The sequence below is a fragment of the Lepisosteus platostomus genome, chromosome 7 (assembly GCF_059453375.1).
Source record: "Lepisosteus platostomus isolate fLepPlt1 chromosome 7, fLepPlt1.hap1, whole genome shotgun sequence".
NCBI lineage: Eukaryota > Metazoa > Chordata > Actinopteri > Semionotiformes > Lepisosteidae > Lepisosteus > Lepisosteus platostomus.
In genome coordinates, this window is record NC_142617.1 from 4,369,773 (window position 1) to 4,390,459 (window position 20,687).

General features: G+C 49.4%; 2 protein-coding genes across 9 annotated transcripts; one reads left to right on the top strand and one right to left on the bottom strand.

Moving 5' to 3' along the window:
• Positions 1–47: 47 nt before the first annotated feature.
• On the bottom strand, positions 48–4,513 carry c7hxorf58 (chromosome 7 CXorf58 homolog). 7 transcript variants are annotated; one of them, XM_088638676.1, is made up of 8 exons: positions 4,330–4,513; positions 3,570–3,676; positions 2,846–2,940; positions 1,962–2,064; positions 1,743–1,874; positions 1,399–1,631; positions 796–946; positions 48–474 (listed from the first exon to the last, which is right to left on the bottom strand). In XM_088638676.1, the coding sequence occupies exons 2-8, from the start codon at positions 3,666–3,668 to the stop codon at positions 268–270; spliced, it is 1,020 nt and encodes a 339-aa protein (XP_088494802.1). In that variant the 5' UTR covers positions 3,669–3,676; positions 4,330–4,513; the 3' UTR covers positions 48–267. The 7 variants fall into 7 exon arrangements, with proteins under 7 accessions (XP_088494802.1, XP_088494800.1, XP_088494804.1 ...); XM_088638674.1 differs by having other exon boundaries at positions 3,582–3,681; XM_088638678.1 differs by having other exon boundaries at positions 1,399–1,580; positions 3,570–3,681.
• Positions 4,514–4,586: 73 nt separating this feature from the next.
• Positions 4,587–19,007, top strand: apooa (apolipoprotein O, a). Of its 2 annotated transcripts, XM_088638683.1 has the most exons (10): positions 4,587–4,659; positions 10,728–10,832; positions 11,572–11,691; positions 12,083–12,115; positions 13,673–13,727; positions 14,502–14,597; positions 15,018–15,109; positions 17,050–17,148; positions 17,637–17,708; positions 18,765–19,007. In XM_088638683.1, exons 1-9 carry the CDS (start codon positions 4,630–4,632, stop codon positions 17,697–17,699), a joined length of 693 nt encoding a protein of 230 aa, XP_088494809.1. In that variant the 5' UTR covers positions 4,587–4,629; the 3' UTR covers positions 17,700–17,708; positions 18,765–19,007. The 2 variants fall into 2 exon arrangements, with proteins under 2 accessions (XP_088494809.1, XP_088494810.1); XM_088638684.1 differs by lacking the exon at positions 12,083–12,115.
• The last annotated feature ends 1,680 nt before the right edge of the window (positions 19,008–20,687 follow it).

Consider the following 20,687-nt stretch of genomic DNA (forward strand, 5'->3'; position numbering starts at 1 on the left):
TCCACTGAGACCTTGGCTCATAAAAAAGCACCACGAGGAGGAAGAACTGGCTGGAACATTGCTGAAATGTATTTAGGGTAGTGGAAGAATTTGCCGACAGTATACTTTTTGTGTACAAGGGGTTTCTGAACAAAACGCCACAGGATAGCTAGTGAAAGACAGTACAGTTCAGTGTGTAGAGGACTAAGGCCTTGAATGGAGTGTGAAATTTATAGTTTGGAGTGCGCAGATGAATAGTGAGGGTTCTCTGGTCATCGTGGCTGGGTTTTATATCTTCTCGGGTGTGCAGGCAGGTGAGGCCATGCCCAGATCATCAAGGGAAAGCTGTTTAGTCCAGGAGTAGAGCCTCTCCGCCTCTTCCTCCCACTCTTCTTCAGAGAACCGGGCTTCGTCTCCGGGGATATCCGCTGGAATGACGTCCTGGAGCTCAGCAAGGACCGCCACATGTGGAGAAGCCCGCTCCTCCTCATCCTCCTATGGGAAAGACATAAAAAGGTTGCTGTGACCAAGCTGGAGTGATGAAGACTGTGCCTTGTGTTGTGGGCCGGGCAGGAGGTGGGGGCTGACCACTGTCAAGGCTCCATGGAGGAGCTGCACTCACATGGCAGCAGTGGGGGCGTTATGACCTCAGAAAGGCACAGGAGGTCGAATCCGGACTGAATTCCGTTATGAAGTGAGGTCAGAGGGCCCTCTGTGAGCGGGGCTGCTTGTAGATGCACCACTGTACAAGTAAAAAGGGTGTTGGAGCTAAACTGAAAGCAGAATCACAGAAAACGGCCCTGCGGCCCTTCTCACCTTCCTGTCGCGCTGCAGAGAGTACAGATCCCTCATCTTGGCAGCTGTGTGCCGAGCTCTGCTGGACCGCCGGGACGAGGGCTTGGCACTGAGGGGCTGCGGGCCGGGCCTTCTCGCGGAGGCGACCGAGGAGGGAGGGACTGCAGGGGATCTGCGGAGGCAGGGACACGCTCATGTGGGGGACACCCTCGGCCCTCGGCTGGCAGCTTCGAGCACCCAAAGAAATAAGACTTGATAAGCTTCATCGTGGGTCTGAGATTACACAAAAGGTTCAGCTATCCAATACTGACAGCCACCGAGACACGTCTGCGAGCAAACAGGACAGACCAGTCAGTCTTACTACCTGGAACACTAGGACTGTCCTTTAGCTTCTCACAAAATAGTCTTATAATGGGATTTCAGTTAGCACCAAGGAATGACAGTCTTATCACTGGCAGTGATGCAGGGCTGCCCAACTGCCTTCTTTAAAATGCTTCCTTGCTTTGTTTTTACTGCAAAAATACCCTTTTAAGCAAGTTTAAGTGCATGCCGCCCATTTCTTTATTTGCATTTCCGCAACCATAACCTTCAGCTGCTGAAAGGAAGGCCAGTCCGCGGCCCTACCTGAGCTGCTGAGGGGGCCCAGGCTGGTTTGGTCCTGCCCTGTTGTGCCACAGCGCCCCCAACAGGGCGGGGTCTGCAGGGCATGCCAGGGGAGTTCTGCGCAGCCCCTCCAGAGACAGGGTCCTCCAGGTGTTCTCTCTTCCTCCCAGGCACGCCGGCGTCTCGTCCAGGTGGCTGTTGTACTGCAGACGGGAGGTTTGCTCGGTCAGGCCTAGTCTTTCCCGCCCTCGCCGCTGTTCTTTGAAAGCAGGATGAGCTCAGCGGCCAGAGCGCAGCAGGGCCGGGCCCTGACTTGCACGCGCGCCGTATCTCGCTCCCGCTAGACGGCGGAGACTGTACTCCACCTGCATGTAGTCTTTCGCGCACGTGACGTCGGCCACGTCCACTATCCTCCACCTCGCCCGCTGGGCGTTGTCCAGCCTGAGCTGGCTGAAGAAGGCCCTCCTGCCCATCATCCTGCAGGCGTCAGACGCGGCCTGGGGGGGAGAGAGGGAGACCAGGGCGAGATGGGCGTGCGCGGCGGGGCGCTGGGGAGGGAGCGTGCTCTGTGGGAGCTGGATTACCTCGCTCGCCGGGCGGATCGCGCTCCCACTGAAGTATTTGCCCCCTCCTCTGTGGTGAAAGATCTTGAACACAATCACAGGAGGGAACTCTGAACCACAAAACCTGCAATTGAAACCCAGGACAGGCTCAATTAGAAGCTGTTTTGATACTTTCCAGTTTAATACTTAATATTATGTCCTGCGTGTTGCTTGCTCTGTAGGTAGCTTCAAATCCAAACTCAAAACTTTACCATGGGCTGTGTCTGATTGCCCTACATCCTATCTGTATGAACCTGCATTCTTTTACTTTTTCGTTTATTTTTTGTCTTGTCCTTTATCACCATGTACAGCGTTCTTGGGTTTGGAAAGGTGCTTCATAAAAAAGTTATGACACTTCTAAAATTAAATGCAAAACACAATGTAATGTGATTCCAAAATGCTTTGGTCTTAAGACCCGGAAGGTCTGGGCTGATCCCAAGTTCTACTCGTTTTGAAGTTAGAATTAAAGTGCCACATCAATAATAAGAATAAAGCACAGCCAACAAGTACTGAAAGGTGTTTTCTGCTCGTTTCCCGTCACTGGCTCCTGTACCACGGTGTCTGGTGTTTGCCCTTGCACACCCCCTGCAGCTGTGGGGCGACTGTGTTCAGGCCTACAGATCAGGGTTACAGCCCTGCTGGTTCACAGTGTCGTCTGCTGGTTCGACTCGTTAATCACCCTTCCTGGATTGTGCGGTCGGTTGGCATCAGCCACGCCGTGAGACGGGTGCGTTTTACCCTGCGGACGATGTCTGGGTGCACTAGCGATCCTGCTCGGTACGAGAGGACCCGCAGGTTCAGCCGGGGGGGAGCCGGAGTCTGTGGGATCACGTCAGGCGCCTGTAGCCCCCGCAGGGGGACGGTACCTGAAGCGGACCGTGCACTGCAGGCTGGGGTCCCTCAGCAGCTCGGCCTCGCGGGGGCTGACCTTGCGCAGGACCTCTGGGGTCAGGCAGTGCTCCTGGGGGACGGACAGCGCATCACACAAACCCTTCCCCACCGCGGACCCCCGCAGCTCCATCTCCACACCAGTTTCATCCTCAACAACAGAAGGTTTCTTTTTCTGTGGGCAAACGCACTAGAACTAATCGTAAATATATATTAATTTATCTCTCACACCTGAAGAAGGCTCCACGGCCGAAACGTGTTTGTCTTTTTTTTTTCCGGCATGGAATAAACCTATGACTTGTTCCATACTTATATTAACACATAATTGACCCAGTTAAGAACATTATTTTTTTTTTGTATTATGTGAAATCGTCCTGGTCAAGAGACTTAGCCCTTCACGACACACATACTGACTTCACAAGATCGCTCAAGCAAGCAAAATCAAGTTATTTCGGCAGGGCCTCACTTAAACCTCTATTTGTGATCCTGTTTGCAGTTAATCTTCCTTTACCCCCCGCCCGCAATCCTAGAACTACTCTCTCTCTCTTTCTCTCAGTACTTGTGCTGCAAACGTTGAACCGTTTGCAGCAGAAACCTAGTTGTGACGACCCTGAAGCGGCACGCCAGCGCCAGGGTTTGATTTAGCCGTGCGTGACTTCAGACAGGGTCCGGCTGGACCTCACAGCGGCGCGCCCTCCCTACCGCCGCGCAGACCGTGTGCTTCAGCAGGCGGAACAGGCGCCGGTCCCGGTGCGAGCGCCAGCGCCGCTGGATCCTGCGGGCGGCGGCACCGAGGTCCATGTGGTCGTCTGCTCTGCAGGGCAGGGGGAAAGGACAGTGAAGGACGCACACGGGGAGGAACGCAGTTCACTATGGAGGCAAACAGATGCAACCACAACCACGGAACGGGCAAAGGTTTATTTCACGCAGACAGGAAAAGAGCACACGCACAAAGCCCTGCAGTCCAAACGGGGTGTCTCTTCTCTTTCCAGCGTGGCATAAACCTGTACCTGGCGCGCAGACGCAGCGCGAACACTTCTTCGGCAATAATAATAGTTGCTGAATCATAATATGAAATACCTTTCCAATGATGGTAAGCAATCATTGTAAACAATGATGTGATCAGAGCACAGCTGAAAACTGATAGCGAGCTGTGCTTTTTTTTTTTAAGAGGATGCCTTTTTAGTTATCACCAGTGGTGACACGATGTTACCCACTGTACGTCTGCTCGGGAGACTGTTACCCATTCAGATCCGACTTGTTTTATGTATACTACAGAACGTCCTATATACGGAAAAAAAACGAAAAATAAGGATATGAATAGACAAAAACGCCTAAGAAAAAGAAAAATATCTTTCCGGATCGGAGAAAAAAAAACTATTTCGTAGGTCATTTAACACAATTCTCCATAAAAAAAAACTAGCTAAGGCTTTAAAGAGAAACAGTGCAAGCGAGTACTTACAACATAAATGCTAAACGGTTGAACGTGCCCTTGGAAACGTTCTTCTATAATTTCCCTACATGTCTCGAATAAACGTAAGGGGTGCTTTGCGCTTTGCATTAGTTTCGGGGTCCTGGGTGCGCGCAATCTCTACACTGCGTTTGCGTGTGTTGCTAGGGGATACAACCTTGACGGGTCAGAGCACCTGTGATTGGCGGCCAGGCGGGGGCGCTGTGTAGCCGAGCCGAGGCCGTGCGCGGTTTGCATGCCGGCGTGAGCGGAGGAGGTGTGTCCGTCTTCGGCCGCCGTAGGACGTATCGCATGGCACCGCCGAGAAGGACTATGTACAAGGTGAGAACAAACTTTGCCAAAAAAAAAATATGTCTATTCAGTCGTACTGGAGATGCAATCCAAGATGCTGTGTCCTCAAACAGAAGCATTTTAAGGAGCTTTTCTAACTTTGGGTTTTGTAATAAAGTGGAAGTCTGAGCAGTAGGGCGGTACAGCACAAGAGAGGGTTTTAGCCATGCTGGTAGTAAGATACCCAAGAAGGACGTGCTTTAATGCTTGCAGAATTTGCCAGTAACGCAGTTCCCAACCCGGCCTCGTTTTGATGCTTTTTGATAAGTATTGACCAGCAGTTGAAAATCGTGGGCTTGCGCCTTTGTCTGTGTTATCTCGGAAGGTGTTCATCTCGCCATCGTTTTTCATCCCAGCTATGTTGAGGACCCGGAATCCCAGTTCTTCCGGATCTGGTCGCTTAGATGCTTTGAAATAGATTGAGACTCGTTAGCTTGTCGCAAAATATCACCTGACTGGTGCCGTCCAGGTTTCGGTTATACGGCTGTAGGGACAGGAAGTTAGTCGTTCCTAGCTGTTTTTCCTACACTTGTGTGACACTGGCTGGCTAAAACACTGAGCTCAAAGAGCGTTTTTAATTTTAACCAGAAGTCTACAGTGTATCTCGTCGGAGTATTGCTCTATTGGTCATTCCATTTGCTGCCTTAGTAACAACTACCTGCTTTGGGGGCGAGTCATGCTTGTGACGGTGGCGGTGACTGGACCAGCCTGCAGAGAGAGCTGAGGCTGTCCAGCTTTGTGTGATTGAAACTCTCCTGCCTGACACTTGCCCTTGTTAACACTGTTCGGTTATAGCCTGTTACCTGGTTTTCTTTCTGTCGATCGCCGTTGTCTTTCCTTCATCGCGTTGTCTTCTGCGCAGCAATGGCCTGGGTCTCTTGGCCAAGCTCGTCGTCGTTGACTTAGAATTTTTTCTCAGCCGACATATCTCATTAAATAAAGGATTAAAACGGAGCGACGTTGCCTTGTTGTTGCTTTTCCAGAAGGGGCTCGGATGACACATGCTACTCTACGCTGGTGTAGGATGAGCAGCTGTAATGGGAGCTGATTTTGTTACCCAGAGATACGCTGTGATGTGTTATCGCTCAAGGGTTATATCAGATTCCTTCTCGAAAAGACTATTAAGCTGCTGCTGCAAAAGGATACCACCTTGAAACTGTAGGCCATCAGAACCTCAGTATGTAGAGAATTGAACTCGCAAGGCTTACTACAGTATATACAGCAGATAGGGATGATAACATGCCGGCCTGAACTATGAAAACAACACAGAGGCAGGTGTGCCTGAGCAACAGAGGGTTTAAACAGGATTGAATTCTGCCTCAAGCCAGCGTGTTGCAGTCTCAACAACTCCCCCCACTGCGTGCCTGACCCTGTTGTATTCATCTGTGAACAAAACACACCTGTGCTGGAAAGGCAAGCCATTATACCCTTTTTTACAGAAAACCATACTTATCAATCTTTTACACACCAAGAAATAAAAGATAAAACATTTAAATTGTATCCAGTAAAGCTTGATGCATGTTACAGGTGCAGCTCTAAATTGTAATTTGCTTGTTGCGTCTTACTTTGGGGCTAGGAGATATTTTTTATTCTTCTTGATCTTAGTGTGGTTTTGATACGGTAAATCATTCATATTTGTCTATCAATGCTACTGTCTTAAACATGTTTCACTCTTGTCCGACTGGTAGGCAGTGTTTTGTTTGTCTTGGTCCTTATAAATCCCCCATGGCCCCAGTCGATCACGGTGTGCTGCAGGGTTCAGTCTTGGGCCCTTCGCTCTTTATTACTTACATGCTTCCTCTTGGGCAGATCGTACACAAACATGGTCTTCAGTCTCACTGTCACGAAGATGCTACTCAGATTTACGTTAAAACTTCTTCCTCCTCTGATCTCTGTCACTTATCTCTTGCTCTAACTCACTAGGGGTATCTAAATCTACATTGAATGAACTCCAGTATGTCCAAAATTTTGGACCTGAACAGGTCTAGTGCAAGTGATCACATTACTCCTATCCTGGAGTCCCTGCACTGGCTTCCTATCCAATTCCATGTCATCTTTAAAAGCCTGATGCTCACCTGTCTGATCTATTATCGCCCTACTCCCCACCTCACAACCTTCGCTCTTCTAATTCTGGTCTCCTGTCTGTCCCCCAAGCCCGTCTACATTCTATGGGTGACAGGGACTTCTCCTGTTATACCCCAAAGCTCTGGAACTCTCTCCCCAAGGACATCAGAGACACTCCTTCAAATTCCGACTCAAAGCCTTCTTCTTTAGAAGAGCCTTTACTGAACTGGTTCTGTTCTTTACCCCTCTGCTCCTACTATACTTAGTACCACCATCCACGGTCTCCTCTGTGTATTGTAATTGTGTTTTATGTTGCGTATTCTTTTTATTTAGTGTTGTTGTCATTCTGTAAAGCGCTTTGAGAAGCCACCTTTGAAGGCGCTATATAAAATACAATGTTTATTATTATTATTATTATTATTATTATCATCCCTTGTCTGCGTGACCTCAAGCTCTGGTTGACAACACGTTCCCTGAAGCTGAATAGACGTTTCACTGGTGGACAGCAAATGTCCACATGAGAAGCTGGAAAACGTCCCAGTAATGGTGATGGCTTCCCAAGATGGCCAGCCGTAGTCCGGAATCTGTCGCACTGACCCTCTGTTGAGCCCCACATGAAAGATTTGATAAAGACATCCTTTTTTCATCTTAGAAGAATTGCTCACAATACACAACTGCTATCCATGTCTGGTGCTGCCTGCTTGATTCCTGCATTTATAACATCAAGGCTTGATTTCTGCTGCTCTTTACTCTGTGGGCTCCCTAACACTCTTCTCCGTAGCTTGCACTACAGTATGTCCAAAACTGCAGCCAGATGACTGACTCACACCAGACCCTCACAGCACATCTCTCCTACACTTAAATCTCTGCACTGGTTGCCCATAAAGTCAAGTATACAATATAAGATCTTGTTACTGACTTTTAAGGCTGCAAATTGTCTGGTTCCATCATACATCTCTGAACTCCTCCGTGGTTCCACTCCCTCCTGTTGGCTCCGCTCAGCTGAGGCTGGTCCTGTGCTCACTGTACCCAGGAATAAATCTTGTTCTTTTCAAATCTAAACTCAAGGTAAAACTCACATTTTTACTAGGGCCTGCGTCTGATTGCCTTGCAGTTTTTTCTTGTTTCATTTTTCTTGCTTTTTCTTGTATTTTTTTCTCCTTTATCACTATGTACGGCGTCTTGGGGTTTGCAGTGGCGCTTTATAAATGCGTTAGTTTGAGAAAACCAGACCAACGTTTTGCGGTTGTCCAGGTGCTGTAAGTATATATTTTGTCCGCTAGGGGGAGATATTGTCGAGGCTCAGAAACATACGAAGTCGGGGTGTTTTCAAATGTGAAACATATTGTGTTTTACTGTCTGGAGATCGGCGAGACCGTACTGCCGGCGCCGCACTGTTGGCGTTTCCCTGCCTTCTTACAGCGTTTAACAACAGGACGAGCCTGAGATATTAGAAGGCTACCATGACCCTTTCATATTAAAGACCTCCTGACTCCTGTACCTCCTAGCGCCAGTGACAGGCAGATCAGGCTGCAGGTCTACAGGAGTGGTCACTTACGCGTTGTGCTGTGTCTTAATCACTCCACATGGACGTCCACCTGCCCCAGACGCGCAGAGCTGCAGATCAGGACGAGCTCTTAGCCACAGTGTTATAAGCATTGTTATATTCTTAGTGTTATTTTATACATTTGCTTAATATGCACGACTTTCGCAGCTGCAGACATTCCTATTGGCACCCTGTGTCTGAAACGGTTATTAGTTGTATAGGTGGGTTTTTTTTAAGTGTTGGGCATAGTTCTTAGAAGTTCAGGTAACATTTACTCGTCCCAGAAGACAAAGGGCGGGGTGCCGTTTTGAGTTAGATGATTTAAGACACAGTCATCAAAGCAATTACTTACCCCAGTGTGGAAGTGGAAAGTTAGTTTGAAGAATAGGGGTTTCCTATTACTAATGTACTTGGCTTAAACGTTTGTCTAAATTGACTTACAAACGTTTAAGCCAAGTCCATTAGTAAATGTGTCCACACAGTTGGGTATTTTACTGGAACAGTCAGTGAAGCAGCAGTGTTTCACCTGGGACTTGAACCCACAGCTCCCCCGTCATCAGTCCAGAGCTGTGACCGCTGTGCCACACTGCTGTTAATGAGGCTGGCTTTTGCAGCTCTGAGATGTTAAGAATCAGGTCTGTCGTGTGCCTGTTCGACTCCCCAGTGGCCACATTCGTCACACAGTGACCAGCACCCTCTTACACCTGTTCGTTTAATAAGGAGACACACCTGAAGTTGAGGAGGCACATTTTTAAAATGTGCTCACACCTGATGAAGGCTCCACGGCCGAAACGTTGTGTTTTCTTTCTTCTTTTTTTCAGCAGGGAATAAACCTCTTACTTGTTCCTTTGCAGCCTACGCTTGCTGACGCAGCTGCCCGCCTGAACTACATTTTTTAAATGTTGACATCACGTTACAGTGCTTCGCAAAAGTAAGATAAGATAAGATGAAGTCTTCAATCTGAAATTCCGGGTGTTGAACACAATCTTACGTTTGGAAAAATGTGCAGGCACCATTGTGTGAATGTCATGGGATGTGTCTGAATACTACTTGTAAGGCACTGTATGTTTGCCACAGCCTTTTAAAAACCAGCCAGTGTGATGACCTCAAACTTCACTGTGTTTTATTTCCTGTAGGATAAACACAGGTGTTAACTAAGTCCGGTGGTACTTGCTTTATGAACATGTCCTTCCTGATGTGTTCTGTAAATCTTTCAGGAGGCTACCTGAGGACCTTCCTGCTGGCGTTTGGTGTCTAGGTGGTTGAGTGTCAGGAGTTTGTCCCTTTTAGGAAATAGTGATGTGCTGTGATGGTCTCAGCCTGTTGGGGTTAGGAGGTGTTCTGGACCAGCGCCGGAGTGCAGAGATCTGTGCAGGTCAGACAAGAGTGACTGCTGAGGCTTCTTGATGTCACACAGATCTTAGTATTCAAGGATATCATTTTTCAGATAAATCCTAGACCGCTCTCCGAGAGAATCCCTCCATGCAAGGTATTTTCTAAAAATACAATACATGATATACCAAAGACCCTCCGCAGTGCTAAACAGTCCCTGTCCCAACCTGCCCCAGTAGAGCAGTGGAGGAAAAAGACGACAGACTCTCATGGCGATTCCTACTTTGTTAGAATGGCTGTGGCTTTTCCCTGTACTCCAGCAGGGTCTGCGTTTCCGGGCTCTCCTCCGTGTTTGTGAGAGAGCGATCGGATTGCTTCCAGCTTTTGTCCTCCCTCGCCGGTCCTGTGCAGCCTGAAGTGTCCGAGGTGGGATCTGATTGACTTGCTCCGTTTCCCCCTTCCGGCCAGCGCGTTCTGTGGGATGTGTGACTCAGGCCCTCCCTGCGGTGAACTCTCGCCGACCCCCCCACCCCCCTCCTTCCCCGGGGCGGGGCGGGGGGGGTCATTCCTTCCTCTGCCGCGCGAAGCCGCAGAGCCGGCGTCAGGCTGGTCCGCTCCGTCTCGGAGCCGTTCCACAGGCGCAGCCTCTCCCAGAGAGCCGGCGAGGGGCCGCCAGTCTGAAAACACTGTCTTAATTGTCCTTTCAGTGAAGGAGATGAGGGCGGCGATGCTCCTCTCCGCTGTAGTCCACCCGGGTCAGGTCCTGCCCTGGACAGCCGTAGCAGTGTGGGAAGAGGCAGCGTTGGCCTCTTTTCTTAAATTCCCCTCTTTGTCTAGAAGTTCAAATGAAGTTTCGGCCTTAACACCCGAGTCCCATCCACGTTCTCTGTCTTGTATGCACCGATCTTTCCCCCTCCCTGCAAGTCACATTCTGCACTTAAATGCCATCTGCTGGGGTTTGCCCAGTTTTGAGTTTCGTATCAATCACTTTGAGTTCCCGCTGCTGCTGGTACGGGGCTTGCTAACCGTCCTGTTGTGGCTAGTCGACGACATTCCCAGAATCCAGGTCCAAGTGCCAATTTCTGTGCCAGACCTGACTGCCAGTGTGTTTCTTTAGGTGGCGTGGCTGGCAGCCGTGCCTGGAGGGTTGAGCCTGGCAGAGGGGAGGGTGTGTGCCGCCAGCGAGGACAAGCAGGAGTGTGCCCCCCTGAGGACGGATGAGGTATTGCACCCTCGGCTGAGCCTTTTCCTGTGCCGCACCCTGAGGTCAGACACCTGCAGACAGAATAGCTTACACATGGCGAGGGAGGCCTCACACACAACACAGGCAGGTCAATCTTTGAGTCCTGATTCTGGAGTCACATCAGACTGTCCTAGCCTGTGCACTGCAAGAGGGCAAACCTTTAACTTTCCCTCTTGCGGTTTGGAGCAGATCATTAGTACCTTTCACTCTGTGAATAACAAAGATGTTCTTTTTAAAGACAAGCAGGCATAATGTGCTGAAATTCTGAAATTGTAACAAAAGACTGGCCATCAGACTGTAATCAAACATATGTCAAGCATTTGTGCATGTCAGTAAACACTGAAAACCAGGTGGTTTTACAGTATATGCAATATTTTTACTTTAGGATAATGTCATATTTATATGTTTATTTTTTTCTTAACCCTTTGAAAATGTGCAAGAAAAAATTATGCTGTTTTTATCCTCAGTCTGACTGGCGTAATGATTTATTACGAATGCTTATTTCCAATAATAAAGGGCATCTCGTACTGCAGTATCTCAAAGAAGCTTCATAAGAAAAAAGATTTGTTTTGAACAGGAGGAGGGTCAGTGAGGATTTGGACTTATCTAGAGCCACTCAGACAGCTAAACCTGAGACAGACAGACAGACAGATGGAGGAGTTGGTCCAGTCATCAGCAAATCCCTGTAATGTGGCCCCTGTGCTCCTGTGTTCTCCAGCTGTCTCTGTACACAACACCACAGCAGAAGTACAAGTTCGTGGAGCCCGAGGTCAGCCAGCTGGAGCAGGGCGTCTCGGTGCTGAGGAGATCTGCAGAACCGTACACCTCCTGGTGCCAGGTACGGCCCACTGGCACTGAGCTTGACAGGAGCCAGAGTCCCATGGCAGAAGGATCGCTGCTCTCTCAGTTAACCACAAGCATCGTGCTGCAGGGCTCCCAGCTACCCAAAAAAGGAAAAACAGGCTTCTTGAATCAAAGTTGATTTCATCTACAACAAATGCAAAGGCCCAGAACGCTGTAACCATCACTGATATTTTGTGCTCTGCTCTTTGGCATGACAGGGTGCTGCAGCAGATTGTATAGCCACAGCAGTGCATGATGCTTCGGGGATTTACTGTTGCAGCGCGAGATGCAGTAAAGGGGAGCCTCTTGCTGTAGCTTGATTTTTTTTTTTTGTCCGCTTTGGGCTTTTGTTGTTTGATATCGCTTCTGTTCTTATTCTGTTTCAGCAAGTGGGCCACATGGCAGTGGAGAGAGCGCAGGTATCAAAGTGCAATCTGAAATTTGGAGACATGTCATTTAAGTGTTCTGTCAGTAGGTATCACACTGAGATGCAGGACAGGTGCCAGCTGGGTGGATGTGGGCCTGTTCGTGTGAGGGAGAATGCGGTGTTGGAGATCCAGCAGGATTAAGTTGCAGATGGAAAGCGAAGCAGGGGTGTCTGATCCTTTCCCAGGGGCCCAGTATATCTGCTAGTTTTGATTCAAGCTGTTAATGAGCTAACCCAGCTGGTTAGTGGTTTAACAGGAGCAGTTTAACAGCTTCCGCCAGCTGCTTTACAGAGATACAGGGATACCCTGCAGATCCACCGGCCCTCCAGAACGGTTGCCGGTTCAAATCCCGCTGCCAGCAGAGGAATCCTACTCCATTGGGCCCCTGAGCAAGGCCCTTAACCCCAGCTGCTCCAGGGGTGCCGTATAAATGGCTGACCCTGCGCTCTGACCCCCAGCTTCTCTCCCTGTCTGTGTGTCTCATGGAGAGCAAGCTGGGGTATGGGAAAAGACGAATTCCTAATGCAGGAAATTGTATAGGGCTAATAAAGAAACATTATTATCATTATTATCCATAGGTATTCTCCATGCCAGCATGTCATAAGCCCCAAATTAAAATCTGAAAACTCAATTTCAAGACCTTATAGTTTTGTTAGATAAAATCAGTAATCCCTGAGGGCAGATACCTGGCTCGGCTCCGGTCCCTTCCTTATTCTCCTGTACATCGACACCGCCTGCAGCCTTCATGCTTTATGAATCGCTGCCAGTCTTGCTCTCCATCCAGACTCCTAGTCCTGTTTCAGAGCAGGCGCTGGCCTGGGTTTCCGTCCACGGCCGCAGGCAGGGCTGCTGGTTCTCCTGGATTGTCTTCTACTCCCCTGCGCTTTCATGAAGGAGAGACCAGCCCCCCTCGCCAGCTCTGTCCCAAATTTGTCAAGTCTAATTGCCGTCATGGTCAGTGCGCTCACTCACGACAAACAGCCTGAGGTTCACGTCGGCTTTTAAACTCTGTTTGATTTTTTATATTGCTGTTTCCTGAGCGTCCCTGAGCATGAAACGTTGCTCACTTTATTACTCTGTCCTTTGGCATTTACTCAGTTTGCCTGGGTCTTCATGGGTCTTGTAGTGGCTAACTTAGCTTGTCTTCTGAGAATATCCTGAGCTGCTGCCGGTTCTGTGCTGCACATTGGCTGTCACACATTCCCTGTCCATATTGCTTGAGCCTGAACAACCTTTGCTAACAGAGGCTGATTTGTTAGTACACATAAGGCATTTTGTGACTGCAGGGGCTGTGCACTTGCATAATGTTATCATAAAACTTCGTAGTTTATCCAGTCGGCTCGTTACGGTAGATTTGGTGTATTGATTTCCAGTATTTAACCAGAGAGAGGAGGGATTTGATAAGTTTCAGGAGAAGTTCTACCAATCAGTGTGTCCTTTCTGCCTTCGATAAAAAAGAAGTGACCCTAGTTTCCCGATGCTGTCCTTCTGTTGTGGTGTTTATTCCCTCTAATCTTTGCTCTTTTGTCTTTTTGGTTTGGGCTTCAGGGGGTGTGCACAGCAGCGAGACCAAAGATCGGAAGCTCGGTCCAGCTGGGAAAAGGTGAGACGCGCCCGTGCCTGGGCTGTCCTCCGTGCCAGGCTGGGAATGGCACGAGTCCTCGCTCAGGAAGCACTTCCTGCCATTCTAACCCCGACCCTCAGTCACGCTGACCCCGCCAGCTGGCCGGCGTCACGGGACGTGCACTGTCCCCTGTCTGCGCTGGATCACAGGGCTCCTGGCAGTGTCCCCCGGCCTCTTCCAGCTCTGTCGGCCAATACAGCCCAGCGACAAGCTGTCGGCTATATTCCTCTCTCCCTTTCTTGTTGCACCCCCAGGAATCCATAGTAGAGTTAAAGTTAGATATCAGAGCCGGTTTCTGTCCTGTATTGTATTGGAACGTTTCTGTCATGTTTTTTTCTGTGTTGTTTTTACGTAGTTGCACAATGACTGACCAGCATGAGAATAATTGCTGCTGTGAGGAGCTTTGTTATGGGCTTTGAGAGGACCTTGGCGATTCGGACCTGATTCCTTCATTTCCTTCAGCCTGTTGTCATTCTAGTTTGACTGCACAGCCCTGTGATATTTAAGCCCTGACGCAGAGATAGCTTTCTCGCGCGCGGAAAATAAAAGCGTGCATCCGTCTGGGCCTGACGCGGACAATCCCGCAGCCAGCTGCTGTGTGTATACCGTGAGAACGGGCATGATGAGAGAGAGCCAGACTGTTACGCTGTGTTTTTAAAGCAGAAGTGCACATGTGCAGAAGGCTGATATCGTGCATGGTGATGCTCTGCACTATACAGAGCTTGAGCAGTCCTCCAACCCGTTTCCTCGCAGACAGCTACGAGTTCCTGAAAGACCCGCCCCCAGGATTCTACCCCCGAGCTGGTGTCATCGGTTTTGCTGGCATTTTAGGACTCTTCCTAGCGAGAGGTAAGGCTACAGCCTTCAAGAGATTGTTAAAAAGTAGCCCCCCTCCCTGCTGCTGAATTAGAAACAGATTCTTGCCCAGCTTTGCAGTAATCAGCTCTGGTGTGCTCTGTGTAGCATAAAATTAAGGGACAGTAAGGCTTTGTGCTGATGCTTTAGACTTGGTTTGTACTGCGGTCTGGACGCTGCACAGTAAGACGTTATTGTCAGTACACCGTGGCATGGTCTGTTTACTGCTGCCTGCCACTTCTTATACAGTGTGGTTGGGTTGTCAAGCAGTGCACTGCTCAAGAAAAATAGGACAGCAACCAGAGTGAATGCTGGAGCAGGTGATCCTTAAAGATCTAATTAGGTAAATTATTTTTCATGCCAGTCCTAGCTGTCTGTCTCTCATTGGTGATGGGTCTCTCCTCTCCGATGAAGGTTCCAGGATCAAGAAGTTGGTGTACCCTACCAGTTTAATGGTCCTTGGGGCCTCCCTGTACTACCCTCAGCAGGCTGCTACAATGGCAAAGGTAGGGTTCCGTCTCTCGTAGTGCTGTGCCTGCCTGCCTGGAAAGGTGCTGCAGGTCATCTCTCAACCGGATAGCTCAGTCGGTAGAGCATCAGACTTTTAATCTGAGGGTCCCCAGGGTTCATGTCCCTGTTCGGGCGTCGTGTTTTGCACTGTTCCAAGAATTACCTTGCACTGTTTTTGTCCTGTTATATTTTCTCTGTTTGCGGAATTGTGCACAGTTTTGATTACTTGATTACATGTTATTTATGTTACTGTTATTGCTATTGTGTTACTGTCTATTGTCTTATCTTCTGTCCTATTAATATACTGCACCTGAGTGACTAATGAGAAACACTTTTCAGTATACTATGCACCTGTGTAAGTTTAATGACAATAAAGTTGAATTGAATTGAATTGAATTGAATTGAATCTCCTCGCTTGAGGAAGGGAGCAACTGCTGCTCAGCCGCGAGAGTGGTTTCAGGCTTTCAGGGGACTGGTTGCTGATCGAGAAGCCACCCCTTGGCTGCCGAGAGGTCATTCTGTCTGTCCGCCCTTTCTGGGTAATGTTGAGGCAGAGATGCCTCAAAGCTGAATTCTTCATTACGAAAATCTGACTCGCTCACTTTCCATAACCGCTTGTCCAGTTCAGGGCTATGGTGGCCCAGCAGACACTGGGCCTGAGGCAGGATACACCCTGGATGGGACGCCAGTCCACTGTAGGGCCTATTACATATCTGTGACAGGTGATGGGAGTGTTTGTGTGTGTGTTTTTTCTTGAAACACTTCCCTTATGAAACATTTCCCTAATGACGATCGCAATTGGTGTGTTGGAGGTTGTTTTCACAGAAATCGAGATTATTTTTATCCGTTTTATTATTATGCAAACCGGAAGCTCTCCGCAGCTCTCCGGTGGGCCGTCTCCCGAAAGGGGAAGGGAGCGGTTTGTTTCCATGGGATGTTCGATCCTGGTGTTGTAGGACTGTTTGGGGAATCGTACTTTGTGATCATTTATGATAAAAATAAGCCTCCTTCCTTCCCCTTGCGGGATTGGATTTTTCTGCCGCAAAAGAAAAGTCTTTTTTGCACTTTCAGATCCATCGCTCCGATGGAAGTTTCACCTGGCTACAGCGTTTTGAACACAAGGAAAAGGCGTTTGTAGTCAGGTTTAAGCCTCACCAGTAGCTGATAAATGCTTCCACTTTCCAAATTGCTTCTGCAAGGCTGGAATGCTCTGTGCTTGAAGGCAAAACAGGTTTGGGCAGGAGCTGTGCACGAGATCAGCAGGGGCAGGGAAACATGCATGGCATCTGTGCGCCTTAGCACGAGAGGAGATTAGGACTCGTACCCCACCCGCCCGCCTGCTACACAGCAGGAGGGCTTTCCTTTGGTCGGGCCTGTTTGTTGTTTTATGTGCCTGCGGTGTCTGTGGGAAGCTGTGTAATAAAACTACAGGGCTGATTTTCCACAGGACTGGCGCCAAAGAAGGCAGAAGGGGTTGGGGGGGGTCTCTCACGCCTCCTGCCCCCACCCTGGCAGGCAGATAACGGCTAGGGAGGGTAAAAAAAAACCCTCGGGCTCTTTCTCAAACCAGAACCAAACACTGGCCATGTGGTCAAAACCGATACCCTGGCGTCTTTCAAAAAACGGATGAGATCTTTGGATCACGATAGGAGGCACTTCTTTACACAAAGGGTAGTGGGGGCCCGGAACAAACTGCCCAGACACGTTGTTGAAGCTGATACCCTGGCTTCTTTCAAAAAGCGGATGGATGAGATGCTTGGATCGATTAAGTACCTACTACCACGCGGGCTAGATCCTCTTTTTTGTTCAAGCCTTTATTTTCAAGACAAGAAATGAAAATGCCGAGTTTTCAGTCCGGAGGGCACAGGTCACGGTGTTGTTCGGGGGTCAAGCTCTGCCGCCCTCCTCGTTGACTCGGGTGACTTGCTGTCCTCAGGTGACGGGTGACGCCCTGTACGACTGGAGCCTGCGGGGCTATGTGGCCGTGGAGTCTCTCTGGAAAACTGGCAGCCCGGGCAAGCAGCCCAGCGCACAGGTACAGTAACTGAGAGGCCAGCTCTGCAGCTTTCATCCAGCTGTAAAAACCCAGCAGCCACCAGCGACATATATAGAGGCTGTTGTGAAAACACCAGTTAAGAATTTGATGTTTTTATGGGAAATGTGTGCGTGTAAGAAGGCGTCCTTTTTTCCTCTGGGCTGTCCTGTGGGCGAACTGCAAACTCCTTTGTAGGTGAAGCAGGCGGCCAGCTGGCACAGCTTGGCCACAGGGAGAAGGGAAAGGCCTTTGCCTTCCAGGCACCGAACAGTTTCTGGCGTTTTTGTGAAATAAAAATTAGGGGTTAATAAAAAAAAGAACCAGCCTGCGAGCGAACCAGTAATGGGTTCAGGGTGGTTTCGTGGGAAGTGGAAGAAGCCAGTTGCTCTGTGGGTCTTGTTGGAGCTGTGCCCATGCTGGGGTGGTACTGATGCTGGCGATGGTGATGTTCAGGGCCTGATCTTGGTGTTGTTTCTGCTTTGACTCAGTCTGAGGGGACCTCGGGGAAGCCTGACGGGAACAGCCAGACAGCAGGGGAGGGGAGGAACTGATCGCTGCAGGTAAGGTGCCTCTGCCGAGACCAGCGAGAACTGCGCATATTTATTTTGGATTCAGTTCCAGCCCGTGTGAAGTTCCATTTAAGCGGGGCTTGGAATAATAAATGGAACGGGAGCGTGTTTGCACCGGTGTGTGAACACATTTAGACCAGAGAGAGACAAGAAGGTCAGAAAAACAAAAACAAAAAGAAGGACAGGCAAGAATAAGAGAGGAGCCAGGAGGAGTTGAAACTTGATGCTTGAGCCAGGCGAGAGCCCCTACTTCATGATCATCCACACAAAACGTGACTGGAGCTGAGTATCTGAACCTTGCTAGGGAGAGCTTGCTCTTCTGTGTTTTTAGGGAACTTGGGCTTCCTTTCTCAAAGACGCCTTGGTTAGTGACATCTTTCATGCTTAGGGTGCGTTTTTAGAATAGGGAGATACACTTCCGTTTATTTTGTGGCATCAGGGGTGCAGAAAGAGAGAGAGATTTAGCTGCAGGTTGTTTTGCATTTTTTAGAAAGGCAGCTTATCTCTTACTTAGCCTCTGTAGGCATTATTACGATAGTGCACGAACAGACTCTCCCCGGTCTTCTGTCTCCTGCTTTGCTCTGTGCTCAGTCAGTCTCGGGGCTTTTCAGGGAAACCCAGCTCAGCTGTCGTGGTGGAATCATTCAGCCTTTCCTTGCTTCCTCCCTGTAGTTCAGCACTGTACTGTGGAAACTGACTTTAATTTGCAAGAAGGGTAAATGGCCCTTTCTTTTTTTGTCAATATGTTAAGCAACTAGCAACCCAGTGACTTAAAACGGCCCCCTGATTTCTCACCTTTATCTTTGCACGTCTGGAAGACATGGGGAATGGTATCCGTGCGAACGGGATTCTGTTTTCAAGAGGAGTGATTATCTCCTGTATCATCGCCTCGGCTCGGGTTTCGCAGCGAAAGGGACTCAGCGAGCGCTTCGTTCTGTGGCGCAAGTGAGCGCGTATGTGAGGCGGCTGGTTTGTGGCAGAGCGCGGCTCTAGGTCTGTACCTGCCCTGTGAACCGCCTCGGGCGCTGTGCTGTGTTTCTGTTCCAGGCTCGTCGCCGGCTGACCCGGGGGTGTGGTGCCGGACCGGTGCGGTGGAGCCGGGCTCCCTGAGCCGCCCTGAGACCCGCCTCCCTCTCTCAGGGCGTCTCCCTTGCACCTGCCCTCTCGACACAGCCCGTCTCCAGAGCCCAGGCCGCGCCATCGCCGAGGCTGACTTCCGGCTGCCCTGGCTTGGCTTGTTCCTTGTAATTACTGTATTTATGTAAAGAATTAAACAGCTCTCGACCACGATTCTCCTCTGGGAGGAACTGCTGACCTTTTTTGTTTTTTGCCTGGCTCCTTCAGTCTGGGTTCCTCTGCAGACAGTGTTTCCCAGCAGCTTTCCTCTTCATTGGAAACCACTTTCCCCTCAGCCGACCGGACTGCCCTCCTCTCACAGCTTGTCAGGCCTTGACGTCCACTCCCCTGCCCCACGTTCCCCGGGCGCCACCAGGCGCACGTCTCCCTCTCCGCCCCGTGGCCTTGCTGTCAGACATCGTCAGTGGCTGGAAGACTGGGGCACTTTATCTCAATATACCAGAACGTTTTTAAAAGGATGCGGTAGGGCTGGTTGGTGCAGGAGGAATACTGTGTGCTGTTTTAGGCCACGCTTATCATAGGCTTTTACTGCCTTGCATGGAACCGGGAGTTTTTTTTGTTGGAGCAACTTCCCGAAATGGCGTGACGCACGGGCCGCAGCTGTGTGGTAGGCCTGCGAGCGCACGGGGCAGGGGAAGTGGGACAGCAGCAGGGATTAGCCCCCAGAAGCTCTTGAGCCTGTTCGGGAGATTGTCTCTAAGCGCCTTAGTCCCTTAGCTGATCCGGCGCTCAAGCAGAGCAGCCCCGCAGAAGCCCCGGCCTCCACATTGGACGGCGACACACAAAACATAACACACAACTCCTTGCAGCACAAAACAAAATACTGTACTCGCGAGCGCCGAATATCGCACGGCGGCCGACCTCCCGTCGTACACTTTGCGATCGATTCAAAACAGTTTCTTTTCTGATTCCGTTGAACGAGTCCCGGGAAATGGTCACTTGCGCTGTTGCCGACACGATAAGGATGAAAATGTCCGCAGTGGCTCCGTTTCCCTTCCTCGCCGGAGCTCGGCGGCAAGGTTAAAGGGGTGGAAAATCGGCCGAGTCGAGATGAGCACTGATTCTGTCAGGGCGTAGAGCACACCCGGAGAAGAAGGACCTTTTTTGAGGCTTCACTGGTGCGACCAGTAGAGCACATGTCTTGGGCACCATCTTCCTCGATCTAGAATGGAAATCGCAGGCCAGCCACAGACAGCCTGTTTAGCTTTCAAGTTTCAGATTTCTGTTGATGACGAAGACTTGAAACACTAATAATATATTCATAATCGATTCTTTACGATTATGATATATAATACTTATATATAAAAATAAAATATATTACATTTTATTTATATTAATAGATATAATAGTATCCATTAATATGTATATTTATAGTATCTAGTTACTATTAATATAATTTTATAAAAATATAATGTCTGGAAGCCGTGTGCTCACTCTTCTCCCTTCCTGCAGACCCAGGCGTGCCATACCAGTGGAAAATAAAGGTGGTGGTGGGGGGCTGCGATTTTTAAGAATGCATCATGAAATCTTTGCCCCCCCCCCCAGTTTTCCAGGCTCCATAGTAAATCAACAAGAAAGCAAGCATTCCTTCTTAAAGTAAGCCACTGTCTTTCCAAGTAACAATCGTGTGGTTTGTGTGTGCACGCACATTTCTCCAGGTCGTAGTGCAATTATTGGACCTCCCCCTTTGATAAAGGACCAGCTTCAGGTGAGGTGGGAAATGCTGTTGCAGCACTTTTCATCTCTGGGACTCGAAAGTTATTTTTGATGTGCCCAGCCTGTAATCCCAGATTGAACTACTTTTGTAGATAATAATTGCACAAAATCATCACA

Bases quoted from the DNA above. Each gene is read 5' to 3' on its own strand.
- c7hxorf58 (XM_088638673.1), bottom strand. The intron at 2,941-3,569 runs GTAGGGAGGGCG...TCCGTCCCCCAG, and splicing joins AGCACACGGTCTGCGCGGCG to GAGCACTGCCTGACCCCAGA. The intron at 947-1,398 runs GTAGGGCCGCGG...CTGCCTCCGCAG, and splicing joins GGGCCCCCTCAGCAGCTCAG to ATCCCCTGCAGTCCCTCCCT.
- apooa (XM_088638683.1), top strand. From the start codon at position 4,630: ATGGCACCGCCGAGAAGGACTATGTACAAG. The intron at 11,692-12,082 runs GTACGGCCCACT...ATTCTGTTTCAG, and splicing joins CGTACACCTCCTGGTGCCAG to CAAGTGGGCCACATGGCAGT. The intron at 12,116-13,672 runs GTATCAAAGTGC...TTTGGGCTTCAG, and splicing joins TGGCAGTGGAGAGAGCGCAG to GGGGTGTGCACAGCAGCGAG.